Raw genomic sequence first — 17,218 nt, 5'->3', positions numbered from 1 at the left:
CTACACACCGCTGAGCCTTCCCCTTTATTGCTTTGAAGTCAGCCACTGCCTTTTTTTCTTTTCTTTTAAACTAAGGAATCACTGTTACATCATGGTTATTTGCTACAAATGCCAATATCAGTTACTGCTGCTTTCTACCCTACCTCCTCGATGCTAGTTTAGATAGAGATAACAGGAACAAGTACACGTACAAGTACAAATAACCTTTCCAAACGCATCTCCAAACACCCAGCTACCTTTGCTCTTGTGCAGGAGAAAAAAAAAGCAAAAAAACCCTTCTAAAGGGAAAAAAGCTTTCAAAATTCTTGCACAGTTCCTTAGCGGCCACCAAAACCCCAGTTTTTAGGAGCAAAATGTATTTTTCTTAATTTAACTTTCACACCACAAAAAACACCAAAAAATCTCAACAGCCTCTAGTTCACGTTCACGTCAGCACATCAGCACGTCTCAAGACTCAGCATGTCAGCCTTAAGCCTCGAGCTGTTATAAACAGGTGTTTTTCAAAAGTTTTCCTTTAATTCACTTCCTTCAGATCACCATCTGCCTCAACAAGTGCTCCAGTCTCAGCTGTTGACAAGCATCTACAAACAGTACCATCAGGGTTCTGGTAGTGATTGTGGTACATGTTAAATGAGTTGTGTTCATTCTGTGCCAATCACAGCTTATTGCTTTGAAGCCTAATAGTTCAATATTTGCTTTATCAGTCCAAAAAACCTTATGATACTTATGATACTGTTTCTGTGTCTCTTTGTGTCCCCTTTTTACTAATATGTTGGCCTTTCGCAGGATAACTCCTACAGAACTAGAGGCCTACAGTTCAAAGTAAAGTTCAACGATTGCTGTTCGCTAATCAGATTATGTTATTTTAGCCCTATAACTCTGTGTTTTTTCTGGGTAGTCAGTGAGTCTTTGTTAACTTTAATCAAAAGCTTTCATCCCTATTGGAGAGCAGTCTCTTTGGATTTGTTTTAATGCTTTTTCCCAATGATAAATTGTGCTCTCTAAGACTTCCAGCACCCTATATATTTTTATTTTTCAAAATTTATACTGACTTACAATTCTGTCACACAATCATATCATCACATTTTTAATGGGCTTAGTATTTATTCTGGATTGACATGTTCTTTCAACTAATAAACCTTTTTTTGACAAGTTTATTCCTTCTGCGGGAATGAAAATAAACTTAGATGGATGACTTTGAAACTTTTCCATATATGGATACTTCAGATTTTGATGTACAGTTTTAATACCAGTTGTTCCTGGAGTCAGGAACCTTTTTAACCATATTCAGATTAATGGCAGGGGCTATCTCTGTAACCGTAAACATGGTACCAGTCTCTCATTGGACATACAATGACACACCCAATTTAGAGTGGAGATTCATTGACTTTATTTTAAAATACATATTAAAAATGTTTTTCTTAATTAACATTTGTAAATTCCAGAAGCCAGAACAGTAGATGTTTTAGTAGATTTTACTTCCTAGACATAGAAATGTACTTAGTAAAACAGATTTATTAAATATATTTATAAAGCAGACTAGATATAATATTAGCCCATGTATCATCCAGCTACTGTATTAGAATTGGGGCTCTATATAATGGGATAAAAACACAGTTCATTCTCAATTATTATTTAGTTGTTAAAGCAATCTGCCCCCTTATTTTGCATCTCCTTTCTCTGGTAATTCATGCACCTAGGACCCAGTCTTTAAATCTGATTTTATGAGGCTGTCCTCAAGGCCTTCCTGGGGCATTTCGATCTGTATCTAGTTCCCTCTTTGAAAGAGAAAAGAAAATGATTTGAGGCTTTTAATGTCCTCGTGTTTATGGTTTGGTTTCCCTGGTCTCCTTGAAAGGACTTTGTGGTGAGGCAGAGCGAACCATGACACATTACTATATTAGGCAGTATTGTATTGGAATTTGTAGTGTTACAAAATGAAAAAACACAGGCTTTTAAACAGTAAAGTCATTTTAGTTCTGCTTACCTAGTTTTTAGTCTTAAGACGGTTGGTGTTCTGGCATCTGGGCTGTATCTCAACTGTTAATATGACAAGATAAATCACTTTGAAATTCCTTCTATAAATTGAAAGAAAATAATTTTGAAATATGTACAACATAAAATTTAATGAAGTACATATTTTTTCATTGTCTTGAAATTTTTAATAGTTTGTTAAATAGTTAAGTCACTAACAATATATGAAGATGTCATTTTCTGATAAAGTGATTTTGTTCATCAACAATATATGAAGATGTCATTTTCTGATGAAGTAATTTTGTTCACAGTAGCTTAAATTATATATCTTAGTGTTTAATAATTAAAAAAATGTATTTAATCAGGGAGTTTAGACTATATTTATATTTTTGTAAAACATAGTTTATGCTGAGTAAAATGAAATCACTCTGTTTTTTAGGAAGACCCATATGTCATGCATAAGAAATCAGATAAGCCATTGTACGGAAATGATCGATTTGAAGGATATTGCCTGGATTTGCTAAAGGAACTGTCCAACATTCTTGGTTTTGCTTATGAAGTGAAACTGGTTTCTGATGGTAAATATGGTGCTCAGAACGACAAGGGCGAATGGAATGGGATGGTGAGAGAACTCATTGATCATGTAAGCAACAATTTATTTCACTGTAAATATTTTTTGGGAAATTTACTATGCTAAAAAGAGTTAAGGTTGTATGTAATGTGTGTTTTAATGTTACATTTCTTGCTACTCCACAGATGAAATTCTGTTCTAAGTTTGTATGCTTGATTAAAATGCATGTTCATTTTAATAGTTAGTGTCCATAGTTATAAAGAATTTGAAGTTTTTAAATGTGCGTGAGCATATGTTTATTGTTTACAGGAATTGGTACTTTTAAAAGGAACATAAATAGATAAACAAGAATTAGCTTTTGTCAAAAAAGTGAATAATATATGTTCCAAGTGCTGCAATAATTCAGTAACAAGTTAATCACAATGAAAAAGGATGAGTCCTCTAATATTTAAAAGTTAGAAACCTAGCCAGTTCTTATCCATACAGGTTAGTGTAATGTGCTGTACCACAATCTAGTCACTCTTGAAAGTGTAATATATACGAATGAAGAAAATGTGCATAGATATAGTATGTGTGTCATTTACAATTACTCCTCAGGCAAAAAGAAAACACTTACAAGGTACTTATCAAAAAAAAATCCCAGGATCAAATCCAAGCATCTCTAGACCATTCTTGATACAGGTTTATTGGTTTACAGTGATATCTGCATTCAAGCATTTGCATGTGACACAAGCTAAATAGGATTCACATTCACATTCATTCATGGATAACAAGAATCAGACTCATTACAAACTTTCCACAGGTTTAAAATGATCTGAAAATAAATCTTTCAGCATGACAGTGGTGCTAAACTGGCATTTCATAACCAGAAGGTAATAATCAGGGCGATTATAGGAAAGTGCTTTGAGAATGGACATAGGCATACTTTAGTTGTGATAAGTGGTACAGTGAATAAGGGTAGTGTATACAGTACAGTACCAGACAAGGACAGAGTTCTGCAATGCCTGGCAAGAAGATAAACTCCTGCTAGTAGTTACAGTGTAAGTCTTCATATCTGTGCCACAAGAAAGGTGTTGTTCGAGGGCAGTAGGCCTAGCATGTGTCCTACAAGTCCCAGAAGTGCAACAAGCAGGCACAGCAGGCATTTTTATCATGTACATTCTGGTGGGATCATACCAGATTCTTCTTCTCTGTATGCAGACTTCACTAACATATCGTCCCCCCTTTTGCAAATGACTAGTGAGAAATACAAGGTAATGCACCATTTGCAGCACAAAAATCAACCAAAGAATGGGATGCTGGTGTCTGGTTTGTCTTAACTGGTATCAGGTCATTGTGATACCCTCTGACCTTATTATCATATGTCAAAATACAGCAATAAAGTTTTAAATGTTAAGTAAACTGAGAGTCTTACAACCATGCAGTAACCAGGAAAATATATTGGCTATGAAATGCCTAAATTGAAATGGTTTTGAAATGAAAAAGGATAAGCCACAATTACCCAGAGAGAATACACAAACTATACACACTGCGCAAGTCAAAATGCAAGACACCAGGGCTGTCTGGCAGCAGTGCAAATCACAGAATAGCAAGGTTTGTTACAAATCACTCAGTGATTACTTCTAAATATTTCTGCTCTTGTGCTCCATTATATGCAAGGTTATCCCAGTTAATATTTGGATAAAGTCCCCAATGACTATAATATTCTCCTGTAAACTTGCCTTTTTAATATTAGTAAAAAGATGTGAATTGAAATTACTGTCTGCATTTGGTGGTCTATAACACACTCCTAAAATAAGGTACCTTATGCTTTCCTGATGAAGCTAGATGTCCTCACTAAGATGGGGCTGGTCGTCAAACTGAATATTAAATGTGTTTAAATTCTGTTTGATATAAACAGCAACCCCACCTCTTCTGTTCGGTATATTCTTCATAAAAATGTGCATCCCTCTATGTTACACTCATCCCCTTAATGTTTTCTGTTATTGCTATAATATCAAAATTATGCTCCACCACGTACAACTCCAAAAAAGGAAAACAGTAAAATGGAGTTTAAGGAGGAGGTAAAACAGGCACTGGGTGGAAGTGAAAAGTTACCAGATAGCTGAGCAACTACAGCAGAAGTAGCAAGGGAGACAGCTAGAAAGGGGCTTGGTGTGACATCTGGACAGAGGAAGGAAGAAATGGTGGAATGGGAAAGTACAAAGGAAGTACAAAGGAAGAGGTTGGATAAGAGAGATGAAAAAATTAGACAGGAGTACAATGAGATAAGGTGTAAAGTGAAGAGAGAGGTGGCAAAAGCTAAAGATAAGGCATATGATGACTTGTATGAGAAGCTGGACAATAAGGATAGAGAAAAGGGCCTATACCAATTGGCAAGGCAGAGGGACTGAGCTGGGAAGGATGTGCAGCAGGTTAGGGTGAGAAAGGATAATGATGGAAATGTACTCAGAAGTGAGGAGAGTGTGTTGAATAGATGGAAAGAGTACTTGGAGAAGTTGATGAATGAAGAGAATGTGAGAGAGAGAGAAGGTTGGATGATGTGGAGACAATAAAATAGGAAGTGCAATGGATTAGCAAGGAAGAAGTAAGGACAGCTATGAAGAGGATGAAGAATGGGAAGGCTGTTGGTCCAGATGATATACCTGTGGAAGCATAGAGGTGTTTACGAGAGATGGCAGTGAAGTTTTTAACCAGATTGTTTAATGCAGTCTTGGAAAGGGTGAGTATGCCTGAGGAGTTGAGAAGAAGTGTACTGGTACTGATGTTTAAGAATAAATGTGATGTTAAGGGTTGTAGTAACTACAGAGGGATGATACCTGGTGGTGGAATGGGAAAGTACAAAGGAAGTACAAAGGAAGAGGTTGGATAAGAGAGATGAAAAAAGGGCTGTAGTAACTACAGAGGGATAAAACTGATCAGCCACAGTATGAAGTTATATGAAAGAGAAGGGGAAGATAGGTGAAAAGGGAGGTGATGATTAGTGAGCAGCAGTATGGTTTAATGCTGGGAAAGAGCACTACAGATACAATGTTTGCCCTGATGGTGTTGTTGGAGAAGTATAGAGAATGCCAGAAGGTGTGCCATTGTGTCTTTGTGGACTTAGAGAAAGCATATGACAGGGTTTCTAGAGAGAAGTTGTGGTATTGTATGAGGAAGTGTGGATTGGCAGAAAAGTGTGGAAGAGTGGTATAGGATATGAATGGGGGAAGTGTGACAGTGGTAAGGTCTGCAGTAGTAGTGATGGATGCTTTCAAGATGGAGGTGAGATTGCATCAGAGATCAGCTCTGAGTCCTTTCTTATTTGCAGTGATGATGGACAGGTTGACAGACAAGATTAGACAGGAGTCTCCTTGGACTATGATGTTTGCAAATGACATTGTGATCTGTAACTAGAGTAGGGAGCAGGTTGAGGAGACCCTGGAAAGGTAGAGATATGCCTTAGAGAGGAGAGGAATGAAGGTCAGTATGAACAAGAAAAAAAATACATGTGTGTGAATGAAAGGGAAGTCAGAGGAATGGTGAGGATGCAGGAAGTAGAGTTGGCAAATGTGGATAAGTTTAAATACTTGGGATCAATAGTACAGAGTAACTAGGAGTGTGGAAGAGAGATGAAGAAGAGAGTGCAGGCAGGGTGCAATGGGTGGAGAAGAGTGCTAGGAGTGATTTGTGATTGACAGGTACCAGCAAGAGTGAAAGGAAAGGTCTACAAAACGGCAATGAGACCAGCAATGCTATATGGGTTGGAGAAGGTGGCACTAACGAAAAGACAGGAGACAGAGCTGGAGGTGGCAGAGTTAAAGATGTTAAGATTTGCATTGGGTGTGATGAGGATGGACAGGATTAGAAATTAGTACATTAGAGGGTCAGTTAAGGGAAGACAGTTTGGAGACAAAGCCAGAGAAGTGAGATTGCTTTGGTTTGGAGGAACTATTCCTTCTATGAGGTTAACTTTACTTTGTCTGCTGTCCTAACTTTGCGCTCCTCTTACTCCTTACTTAAAAGCTCTTCACTTGCACCGTTTGTATTCCTTTGTATTAATAAACCTTTACACTGTCGCCCTCTTAACTGCTCTACTTTCATGACTGCTAAGAACTGTTCAGTCTAGAAAAACTTGCTTACTGAATATCCATTGCTAGTAAATTTCTTACTGTCTTGTCTGCTGCTACAGCTACTTGTGCCTAATCAGTATCTTAACATTAGCCTCAAACATACATGACGCGGAGCCCTTCTCTATACCGCTCAGCCCCTGCCTTTTTTTCTCTATTAAGGAATCGTTGTTTCTGTTACTTATAACTATTCTTACGATGCTGGTTATTTACTTACAGAGATGCCAGTGTCAGCTACTGATGCTTACTGCCCTACCTTGCCAACGCTAGTTTGAATACAAATAACAAGAACAAATAGAAGTAACTTTTCCAAATGTCCCCCTAAACACAGGCGATATAAAAGCAAAAAATGCATGGCTCTGTAGCAGCAACCAAAACATAGAGTTTTTAGGAGGAATATATATTTTTTAATTAACTCTTTCACACCACAGAACATACAAAACCTCTTCGCTGCTTCTCATTTATTGGCATGGATAACATCAATACATTTCACTCTCCAATCTTTGTTGTACATCATGTTGTCACTAGCAAGATATCTTAAAAAGCCATTGTGATATGTACGTAATTGTCCAAGATTTGAATTTGTGGAAGAAAAACCTTTGCATCATTTAATATTGATAGTTTTTAAATTTGTTGGTTACATTTCTCATGTTTCTTGGCTATAATTATATGCGTCCTTTTTTGGCTTATGACTTACAGCACATTTCCCTGAACATTATTCTGGTTACAAGCTTTGTAATTTAATGATTGTTTTCTCAGTTATGACCCCTGCAAGAATTCTGACTTCTTCATGCCATCTCCTGATTCCATTTTGTCTCCAAACTGCAGTCGGCTTGCATAAACAGTACAACAAGCATAGAAAAAAAGACACAGGGGCTGCAGTATCATAGCCAAGTGCTGTGTGACATTTTTTATTATTCAACATCTCCACATGCATTAAATAAAGTTTTTCTTCTCAGGCTTTGTTCTCTTTTTATCATGCATTTTTTTCTCAAATTAAGCAATACTTAGTAGACCAGTCAAAAACATTACTACTTACACAATTATTAAAAGTTACTTTCCACATTTTAAAATTAAATCATCTTATGTATAAACATCTACACATGGAAGTGTGTGTGTCTGTCCGGCCCGGAAGTGAGAGGTGGAGTTGGGGTAAGGGCTACACCTCAGAGGAAATAGAAAACTAAATAAACATCTACGTGTGGAAATGTGTGTTTCTGTTTGTCCAGCCCGGAAGTGCAAGGTTACTACAGCATAAAGCTCAGAGAGCCAGCAAGGCAGCCCCAAGTTAATAAGACAGAAGAAGAAAGTGACTCTGTTGCAAAAGTAAAACCGCCGAGAAAAGAGAGAAACTCTTATGCAGGTGAGACAAGCACATTGGCAAAACGGTATCCCTTTTACTTTTCCTCCTGCCGCTAATACACAAGCAAGGCAAACACATCAGCACAACAAAACCTAGGAAAGAGATGCCCAGGGTAGTTCCTTTCAATTACCTGACATCTCTACATTTCAATTTTTTTCTGACAATTTCAATAGTTTCTAGGACACTGGGCTTTTTACAGCACAGGCTTACACAGCTAGCATATTTATAAGTTTCAGTTATAAATACGTTTCAGTGCTTAGTTTGGCAGAGTGAATCTCGGCTCTCTGGCTCATAAAGAGAAGAGTTTGTCGGCTTCAGTACTCCAAGAAAGCAGCTCATAGCTTAAAGGTTCCAAGATTAGGATTCATTTGTTTTCAGACATTCTGGAGAGTTACCCCTCCCTAAGGGAATCCCAGACAGAATCCCTGAACTTCTCTTAACTTGCCATTCTTTTGTCTCTTTTCTTCTTCTCACTCTTTGAGAGATGGGGTGCATGTGGTTTTAAAGGAAGGTTGAACCTTCTCCTAATTGGATTAAAATCATTTCCAATTACAAAACCAGTGTCTTCTAATAGACAAGTTCTTCTGTCGATCCTAGTTGTCATCACCTGAAATATACTATAGGTCTTTGTCCTTGTTTGTGTTCATTTTGTGCCTTCTAGCTCAAGAGGAGTGCCCTCTGGAGAGATGTCAGTGGAATTTTGCCTTAATATAGCTGCTTTATATTGCCCCACTTTAATAGTTTATCTGAATGTGGACAGCTGCTTTAAGCAAAGAGAGTTACTAGCTTAACATAAGCAGACCAAATGGTTAAGTTACACCTGTGCCAATCATCAAAACAGATGCCTGCTCACCACACTGCTACCATTGGAAAACGTTTTGTCCTCTAGCCGCTGATCCCTTTGGGAATATGGCAATTACCCACACCAGGTGCTCTTATCACTTTACCTGGAGTATATTATTATAAACATTTCTGTGTTAGTTTTTTAGGTTCACCTACACTATAGTTACTATTAACTACATTGTTTATATGAGTGTTAGATATCTACTTAATAGTGCCAATGTGTACAGCCCTGCCTGCACATGGACAGCTGCCTCAAGCAAAGAGACTTATTAGCTATGCACATACAGACCAAATGGTTTTCTTCAGATCTGAGCTAAATCTGGGCCAATCACCAAAGCAGGTGCCCGCTCACTGTGGTACTTTGTATTGAAGACATCACTTCTCAGCTGCTAACCTCTGTGGGAATATGGCAATCACCTGAAATAAGTGATCTTAACAATACACCTGACTCAATCGAACAGTATAAAATTATTATTATAAAACAACATTAATAAAAACACAGTTAAAACAATGATAGCAAAAGTAGGATATGTATTTGAAAAGCGACAAAGGTTAAGAGATGTATTTGAAAAAGTATCTTATTGAAAATACAGAAAATTAAGGTAATGGAAGATGAGTCTCTTCAAGTCTGGGTGCAGAGTTGCTTCAGATTGGTGTTCAGTCCACAGAGAACCCCGGCAGTACTTTTTCTCCTTCTTGATTGTCCTTGCTTTTCTTTCTCCTGCACTACTCTGCCTGCCTTCCTTCCTTCCTTTCTTCCTGATCTGCTTCCCAGCATGCACTCACACTTAAAGGTTTAACTTCATGTCAAATTAACAATGATTACAGGAGTCATAAATAAATGTTTGCCTTTCTCAGACCATTTGGCCATTCCAATCCTAATTACCCCAGGTCTAATAAATTAGCAATCTGTTTAAGATTCTAAGAGTTATCTAAAAGATACAATGTTCAAGTCAGTAAAGATACAGAATGTAAAATCAATGTATAGCAGTTGTTTAAAAATATACACAAGAGTGTGCCTAACATGGGATTAAAGATTCCACAGTAAAAAAGTCCAAAGAGACTCTGTTCAAATAAAGTCTAAAGGTCTAGGTTTTCTAATTGCTTGCTGTTTACTCAGGTGTCTTTATTGCTGGCAAGTTAATCACTGTTCTCTACCATAGTTCACATTTTGAGTTTTTTTTCAGTCCATTTTCTTATTTTGTGTACTGATTAGAGGACAGTTCAGTTGTGTGAATTTTGAACATTAAAGCTGCTGATTTTCATACCAATGCACTGTGCAACTCTAACTTTCACCTTTCTTATCAGATGAAGTTTAAGCAGATCCTAGTACAAGCTGGAGTTCAGTCACTTAGTTTGGAATGCAAATAAGAGTTTTGTGCAGCAGGATGCCTGTATCCCTGTTAAATCTGCTTTCTTAACAGGCCTGATGTGCCCACCTTGTTTTGCACTATCAATGTTGTCCTGCAACATGAATGTTTGTTTTGTAGTCAATCCATATGATAGCAACATGCCAATTTCAGAGATAGTTCATATAGTCAGCATCACTTTATAATTTTTAGAGTAAGAAGCCGACTAGTTTTTAGCTTAAGAAACATTTATTGCAGAGAATTAAACAAGCTTTGGGACTTGCTCTTGTCCATTTGTTAGGAGTTGTTTCAACTTTGTTATATTTCAAATATTTGCTGTCCTCTCTCCAGCTGCAACTGTTTTCTCTTCTCCCTCCAATGCTCTTTGCAATCAGATCCTTACGTTTTTTCTGGAGAAGGTCACGAACATTAGATCCCAGATCTCCATTTCTTCTTCTGGCTCTGTTGATTTAGCCGTTCCTGTACACGGCTCCCTCACCAGCTTTGAACCCATTTCGCTCCCCCATCTGGAAAAAATCGTCGCCTCAATGAAGCCTTCGGGCTCTCCGGACGATGTGGTGCCGTCCAGACTGCTGAAAGATGTCTTTCCTGTGATTTGATATGATGTCTTAAAGATCATAACTAGTAGTCTATCTTCAGCTACAGTTCCTTGTGCTTTCAAACACGCAGTTGTACATCCAATCATGAAAAAACCTGATCTTGACCCTGCCGTCTTCTCCAATCTTCGTCCAATTTCCAAACTACCTTTCCTGTCAAAATTACTCGAAAAAGTAGTTTATGAGCAATTAATTCATCACCTACAGGACCATCAGGTAATGGACCTTTTTCAGTCAGGCTTTAGGCCCCAACACAGCACAGAAACCTCGCATTTACGTGTCCTAAATGATGTCCTTTTGGCATTGGACTCAGGACTCTACGTGATTATGGTTCTTCTCGATTTATCTGCTGCCTTCGACACAATCGACCACGACATCATGATCTCCCGACTCGAATCCTGGGCTGGTGTATCTGGCTTAGCCCTCGACTGGTTCAGGTCATATTTCTGCAACAGGACTCTTAGAGTCATGCTAGACGATTTTTCATCTGAATCAGTCCCACTCCCATGTGGTGTCCCCCAGGGTTCCATTTTGGGGCCACTACTTTTTTCAATTTACATCCTGCCTTTAGGTGCAATTTTTAGAAAACATGCAATCTCATATCACGTATATTCTGATGACTGCCAAATTTATTTCTCCCTCAAGTGTCAACTGACTCCACTAAACCTCTTCTCGACTGCTTATCTGACATTAAGGACTGGCTGGCTGTAAACTTCCTTCACCTGAACGATTCAAAACCGAGGTGATTGTTTTTAGTCCCGACCGCAAACAGACCCTACCCCTTGGCCTCGACTTTCTTCCCATTCCAGTAACTTCGTCTGTTTCCAATCTTGGAATCAAAATGGATATGGTCCTGAAAATGGATGCTCAAGTCAACAGCACAGTAAAATCCTGCTTTTTCCATCTCAGGCGAATTGCCAAACTCAAACCAATTCTGCCTTACCACCTCCTGGAATCAGTAATCCATGCATTCATTACGTCCCAGCTCGACTATTCTAATTCCTGCCTATATGGTATTAGTAAAGCCACTCTTTCTAGACTCCAATTGGTTCAAAATGCGGCTGCAAGGCTTTTAACTGGAAGCAGCAGAAGCCAACACATTACACCGATTTTAAAAACCCTACACTGGCTGCCGGTTAGCTTCAGAATTGATTTTAAGATACTCCTCTTAACCTATAAGGCACTAAATGGTCTAGCCCCTGCCTACTTGAGTGTCTTGCTCCATCGTCACAATCCCCCTCGTGTTCTTAGATCCGCAGATCAGCTGCTCCTAACCGTTCCCAAGGCACATTTTAAAGTTCGTGGTGAAAGGGCTTTTTCCGTCTGTGCACCCAGGCTCTGGAACTCCTTACCTTTAGTGGTTAGGCAAGCCACTTCAGACGCCACATTCAAATCACACCTAAAAACGCACTTCTTCACATTGGCTTTTAATTCTTAACCTGTCTTATTTCCACTTGCTTTTTGCTATTTCTCTGTTTTATTGGGTCCCCTGACCTGTTTTTAGTGTCTCTGTTTTAATTCTCTCTTAATGTTTGTTTTTAATATTTTGCTTTTAGTCTTGCTTGTTTTAACTGTACAGCGCTTCGGTCAGTTGTAATGCTGTGTTTTTAAGCGCTTAAGAAATAAAAATGGTATGGTATGGTATTTGAGATATCCTGGGTAATAATATTCCTGTTAAGATTTTCTCCGCCACAAAGCACAGACAATATGATACTAAAAGATAATCTTTAAAAAACACTTAATATAATTTGCTACTAGGAGAGGAGAAGACATATATAGACTCTGATTGTTCACTTCATCGACAACTCTCAACACCAACACAAGACACTGCCAGAGCACTGCACAAAAATTAGCATGCAGTACTTTGTATATGAAGGAATAAAGAATGTGAAGTGGGTTTGACCAAAAACAAAGGAGGAAGTTAAAGAAAGCATTAAATGTTATTAAGCAAAATGGGCCCAACATCCTGCATTTAACAAGTTGAACAGATTAACATTCTTCTGAATATCGTTGCAAAAGCACCAACTTCTGTTTGGATTTAGAATCAGTACAATACGGCTGGAAAAGGAGCTACGACTCTCCTCAATAACCCTGAGGTCCAACATATGTTAGATCTACAGCTCCACTTCAGCCTTCTTCAACTACAAGAGCTGGTACAGGCATTCACGGATTCACTGATTCATGGAGTGAGAAGTGCTATTTGGCCCGGTTTAAGATCTACCATATTTCCTATGTGGGCAATAGTAGCAGCTAGTTCTCTTCATTGTCAAGGTATGAGGCTGTTCCCAAAGTTTAACTGTTCATGTTTATGGCAGTATTAGAGTTAATTGATTAAGTTGTAAAGTTTTACTTTACAGTGCAAGTGTTTTGTAAAGACACATTTTTATACATTTTGGAAGACCTTGGTAAAAAAACATTGATCATAGTGTGATAAACAGAAGGACAACTGGAGTCCCAAAGAAAAGTCGGGGTGCTAATGGGGCCACCCTGTTTAGTGCAACAATCTTAAAAAAAAAAAAAAAACTGAACACAAATACTCACTCTTTGACGCAACAGGGATCAGGCTTCATAAATACTGTCTTAGCCAACTAGGCTCATTAGAAAAAGAAGCTTATCTGAGCAGGTAAATCATGGGGAGATGCATCATGTGGAGGCTCCTCCCTGAAGTGAGGCTGCCTCTTCTGGGATCATCTCTGTTTTTTTGTGTCCTAGTCTATATGCTCCTTTGGTCGTACACATACAAGATGTGCGGCGGGCACTCGGAAACATCAATACAAGGAAGGCAGCAGGTCCTGATAATGTGCAAGGACGTGTGCTGCAGGCCTGCGCTGACCAATTAGCGGAGGTATTTACACACACATATTCAACCTCTCTCTCTCCTCAGGTGTAGTCCCCTTGTGCCTGAAATCCACAACCATTGTACCTGTTCCCAAAAAACTAAAGATTACCTGTCTTAATGACTATCAACCAGTTGCTCTCACCCCTGTCATTGCAAAGTGCTTTGAATGACTGGTAATCACCCACATCAAAGCCTCCATCCCAGCTGATCTAGACTAACACCGGTTTGCCTATCGGTCAAACAGATCAACTTAGGACACCATCTGTGTGGCTCTACATGCTGCCCTGTTGCACCTGGAAAAGCCCAACACCTATGTTAGGATGCTCTTCATTGACTACAGCTCTGCATTTAATACCATCATACCTAACCAGCTGATCCAAAAACTTTATGCACTAGGACTTGCTCCGTCCATATGCAACTGGTTACTGGATTTTCTCACCAACCGCCCCCAGTCTGTCAGGATGGGCAAACACACATCCTCCACCCTTACCCCGAGCACTGGTGTGCCGCAAGGATGTGTACTAAGTCCCCTTCTCTATACACTCTTCACCCATGACTGTCAACCCATCCACCAATCAAACATTATTGTTAAATTTGCGGATGATACAACTGTCATTGGGTTTGTAACAGACAACAGTGAAGCTGCATATAGGGAAGAGGTTCAGAATCTGACAGAATGGTGCAACACCAACAACCTGGTCTTAAATACCAAAAAGACCAAAGAAGTTATTCTGGACTTTAGGATCACTAAAAAGACCAATCACAGTCCGATAACAATCAATGCAGATGCTGTGGAGAGAGTTTCCAGCTTTAAGTTTCTAGGAGTCACCATCTCAGAGGACCTGTTCTGGGCTGACAACAACTTGGCTATAATAGGCAAAGCACAGCAACACCTCTATTTTCTCAGGAAGCTAAGGAGAGCTGACCTCCCCCAGAAGCTGCTGGTTAATTGCTATAGATGCACTATAGAGAGCATTTTAACTAACTACATGATGGCCTGGTACAACAGCTGCACCAAGGCTGCTAAAGAAGCCCTGCAGCGGGTCGTAAAAACAGCAGAGGCCATTATTGGGACTGAGCTGCCATCACTCGAACTCTTGCATAAGACTCGCTGTGTGAGAAGGGCCAAAAACATTCTCAAGAACAAAATTCTTTGTTTGAGCTCTTCCCGTCAGGAAGATGCTTTAGGTCAATCTGTGTATGCACAAACAGACTAAAAAAGAGCTTTTTCCCATCTGCCATAAACTTTCTGCTCTGAATCTCTCTCAGTCTGAGACCATTTTTAATTGAACATGTGCAATAAGCTATACTGTATTGGTAATGTGCAATATACTAATGTAATACAATATAGAATATGTAATGTACTATTCATTAACAGGTGCAATAACAATTTATGCTGCTGTACTTTGAGCAATTATAATTTGCTCTGGTTACTTGATCACTTAACACTGTATACAACATATTTGGAATTATTTGACTTTTCTTTAAATGCACCTTGGGGCTGTCACAAAAAGTAATTTCGTTGTGTTACACAATGACAATAAAGTGCTTGAACTTGAACTTGAATGGGCACGGCTCTGTGACTCTGTAGGCAGAGTTCAGCTGCCCTCAAGGGGTGGTTTCTCTGCACTACAGAGATGTAAAGAGATGACAAGGTTAGCGACCATTCACCCTCTCATCCGGGGTGAGGGGGTGGGGATGGTATTACACACCTTAATAGACTCCAAATGGTAATCCTGAGGTGCCCATGCGTGACAATAGTAAACTTTCTAATGCTTATTTTATTGTTTTTTTTAACTTTCTCTGCCATTTTAATTTGCCTTTCTCTGGCCTAAGGTCTCTGTGCTATCCTTCTGATCAACCTACATCCATGATATATGCTATATACTGTACTCACCTAGTAACAGATTCAGTGGAAATTATGTAATATCTACCTGTTTTTCAGTGAACCTGACTATTATTTTTAACTTACCAACTGTATTGTGATGCCTTATTTTCATTTTTTGTCAATTTCTACCAGTGTTCTCTTAATGTCATTCTCCCAACTAATCTCAGTAATTTTGAAATATTATTGTAATATAATCCTTAGTGTTTTTGCTTTTTAAAATTTTTACATGAGGTTTCTATTTCTAATGTCAATTTCACACTTGGTCTGGTATTTAACAAGTTGATTTTTATTGCCATTGTATTTATTCATGCAACACCCTGCTGAGTTAGATCCTGTCACATCATAGGATGTGATGCTATAAATATGGCAAGGATTGCAGATTACTATATCTCTTGGTGTATTCATATTTTTAAACTTTAGCAGTACTTACCTTCTTGTGCACTTTGATTTGTTTTGTCCTTTGGCATAGGTCAGTCTTTTCTGACTGTCTAGTTTTGTCTGTTTCTTCTTTTTAACACATCCTTCAGCTCCCTTTTCATCTCTTTGTCCCTTTGCTCACAATAATCCTCAGGCAAAAGTAACGCGTCTCTTTACAACTGAAGGTTCTTATAAACAGTGTCAAATGCTGATTGGACTACGGTAATCATATTATAACTTTGCCCATATTATTTAATTTAAGACAACCTTTATGAGAGACAAATCTGCACTTGTACAAACCAAAGTCTTTGCAACTGTTTTGAATGCAAGGAGTGGACTTAAAGGAATACACCAACCAAAATCATATTTTCTTTAAAATGTTACCTCATGTAGTTTGTAGTGATGGCTGAGAAAAACATTTTACCTCATATTTCAATGCATTACAGTTCTAAGAAAATTTATGCTTCAATGGGAACTGACACTGCACAAAGCTTGAAACAACAAACAATATCAAAATGTTAATGAAAAAATCTCAGGTTACTCGTATCATATAATCCATGTAAAGTCATCCAGTGGAATACTCAAAATGTGCAATAAGACTGCATTTTTATGTAAAATATTGTGTGGGGAACAGCCCGGACATAGACAGGTAGACACGATGGTTTCACCCAACACACGTTTATTACTCATATTTACAGTGCACAACCCAGTGCCTCAGCACCAATCACTCCTCAAGTCCTTGGCCACAACACAATGCCTTTCACAGTCTCTGGTCCGCCTCCACTCCTCTCCACCAAGCTTCGTCCTCTTCCACCCGACTCTTGCCCCTGACTGGAGGGAGGCGGCCCCTTTTATTCACCCCGGAAGGACTCCAGGTGCATCCTGAGGGGCTCCGTAGCCACACCCCTGTGTGGCAGAAGCTCTGACGGTACATCCGGAAGTCCTCTGGGTGTCCACAATCCTCTTCTCCCCAGCACTTCCGGGTGTGGAGGAAGTGCTGAGGTCCAGGGCTCCCAAGGCATCGGGGCGCCCCCTGGCGGGCTTCAAAGCTCTGTACCCGTGGCCCCCAAAGCAACCAGGGCGGACACCCCCTCGTGTTCTGGAGGAGGCATGAGCCCTCCTCCGGTCCTCCTGGGCATCCCGGCCAGGCGACAAACCCAGCCAGGTGCCACAATTGTTAAATTGATTCCACTGTTAAAATGAAAGATGCCCATAGACCGGCACCCTTTTTACATAAGGTTGCACTTT

At 39.2% G+C, this 17,218-nt stretch overlaps 1 protein-coding gene across 1 annotated transcript in view; it reads left to right on the top strand.

The window, feature by feature from the left end:
* The window catches only part of LOC114651160 (glutamate receptor ionotropic, kainate 1), a 694,443-nt gene that overhangs the window by 546,967 nt on the left and 130,258 nt on the right, over window positions 1-17,218 (top strand). The window contains exon 11 of the mRNA XM_051925745.1: window positions 2,414-2,617. Within this exon, the coding sequence (XP_051781705.1) occupies window positions 2,414-2,617 (204 nt within the window). The remainder of the gene's footprint in view (window positions 1-2,413; window positions 2,618-17,218) is intronic.

The sequence above is a fragment of the Erpetoichthys calabaricus genome, chromosome 4, assembly GCF_900747795.2.
Source record: "Erpetoichthys calabaricus chromosome 4, fErpCal1.3, whole genome shotgun sequence".
Lineage (NCBI taxonomy): Eukaryota > Metazoa > Chordata > Cladistia > Polypteriformes > Polypteridae > Erpetoichthys > Erpetoichthys calabaricus.
Note: the sequence above shows the minus strand (reverse complement) of the source record. Positions and strands in the feature narration are given on the sequence as shown.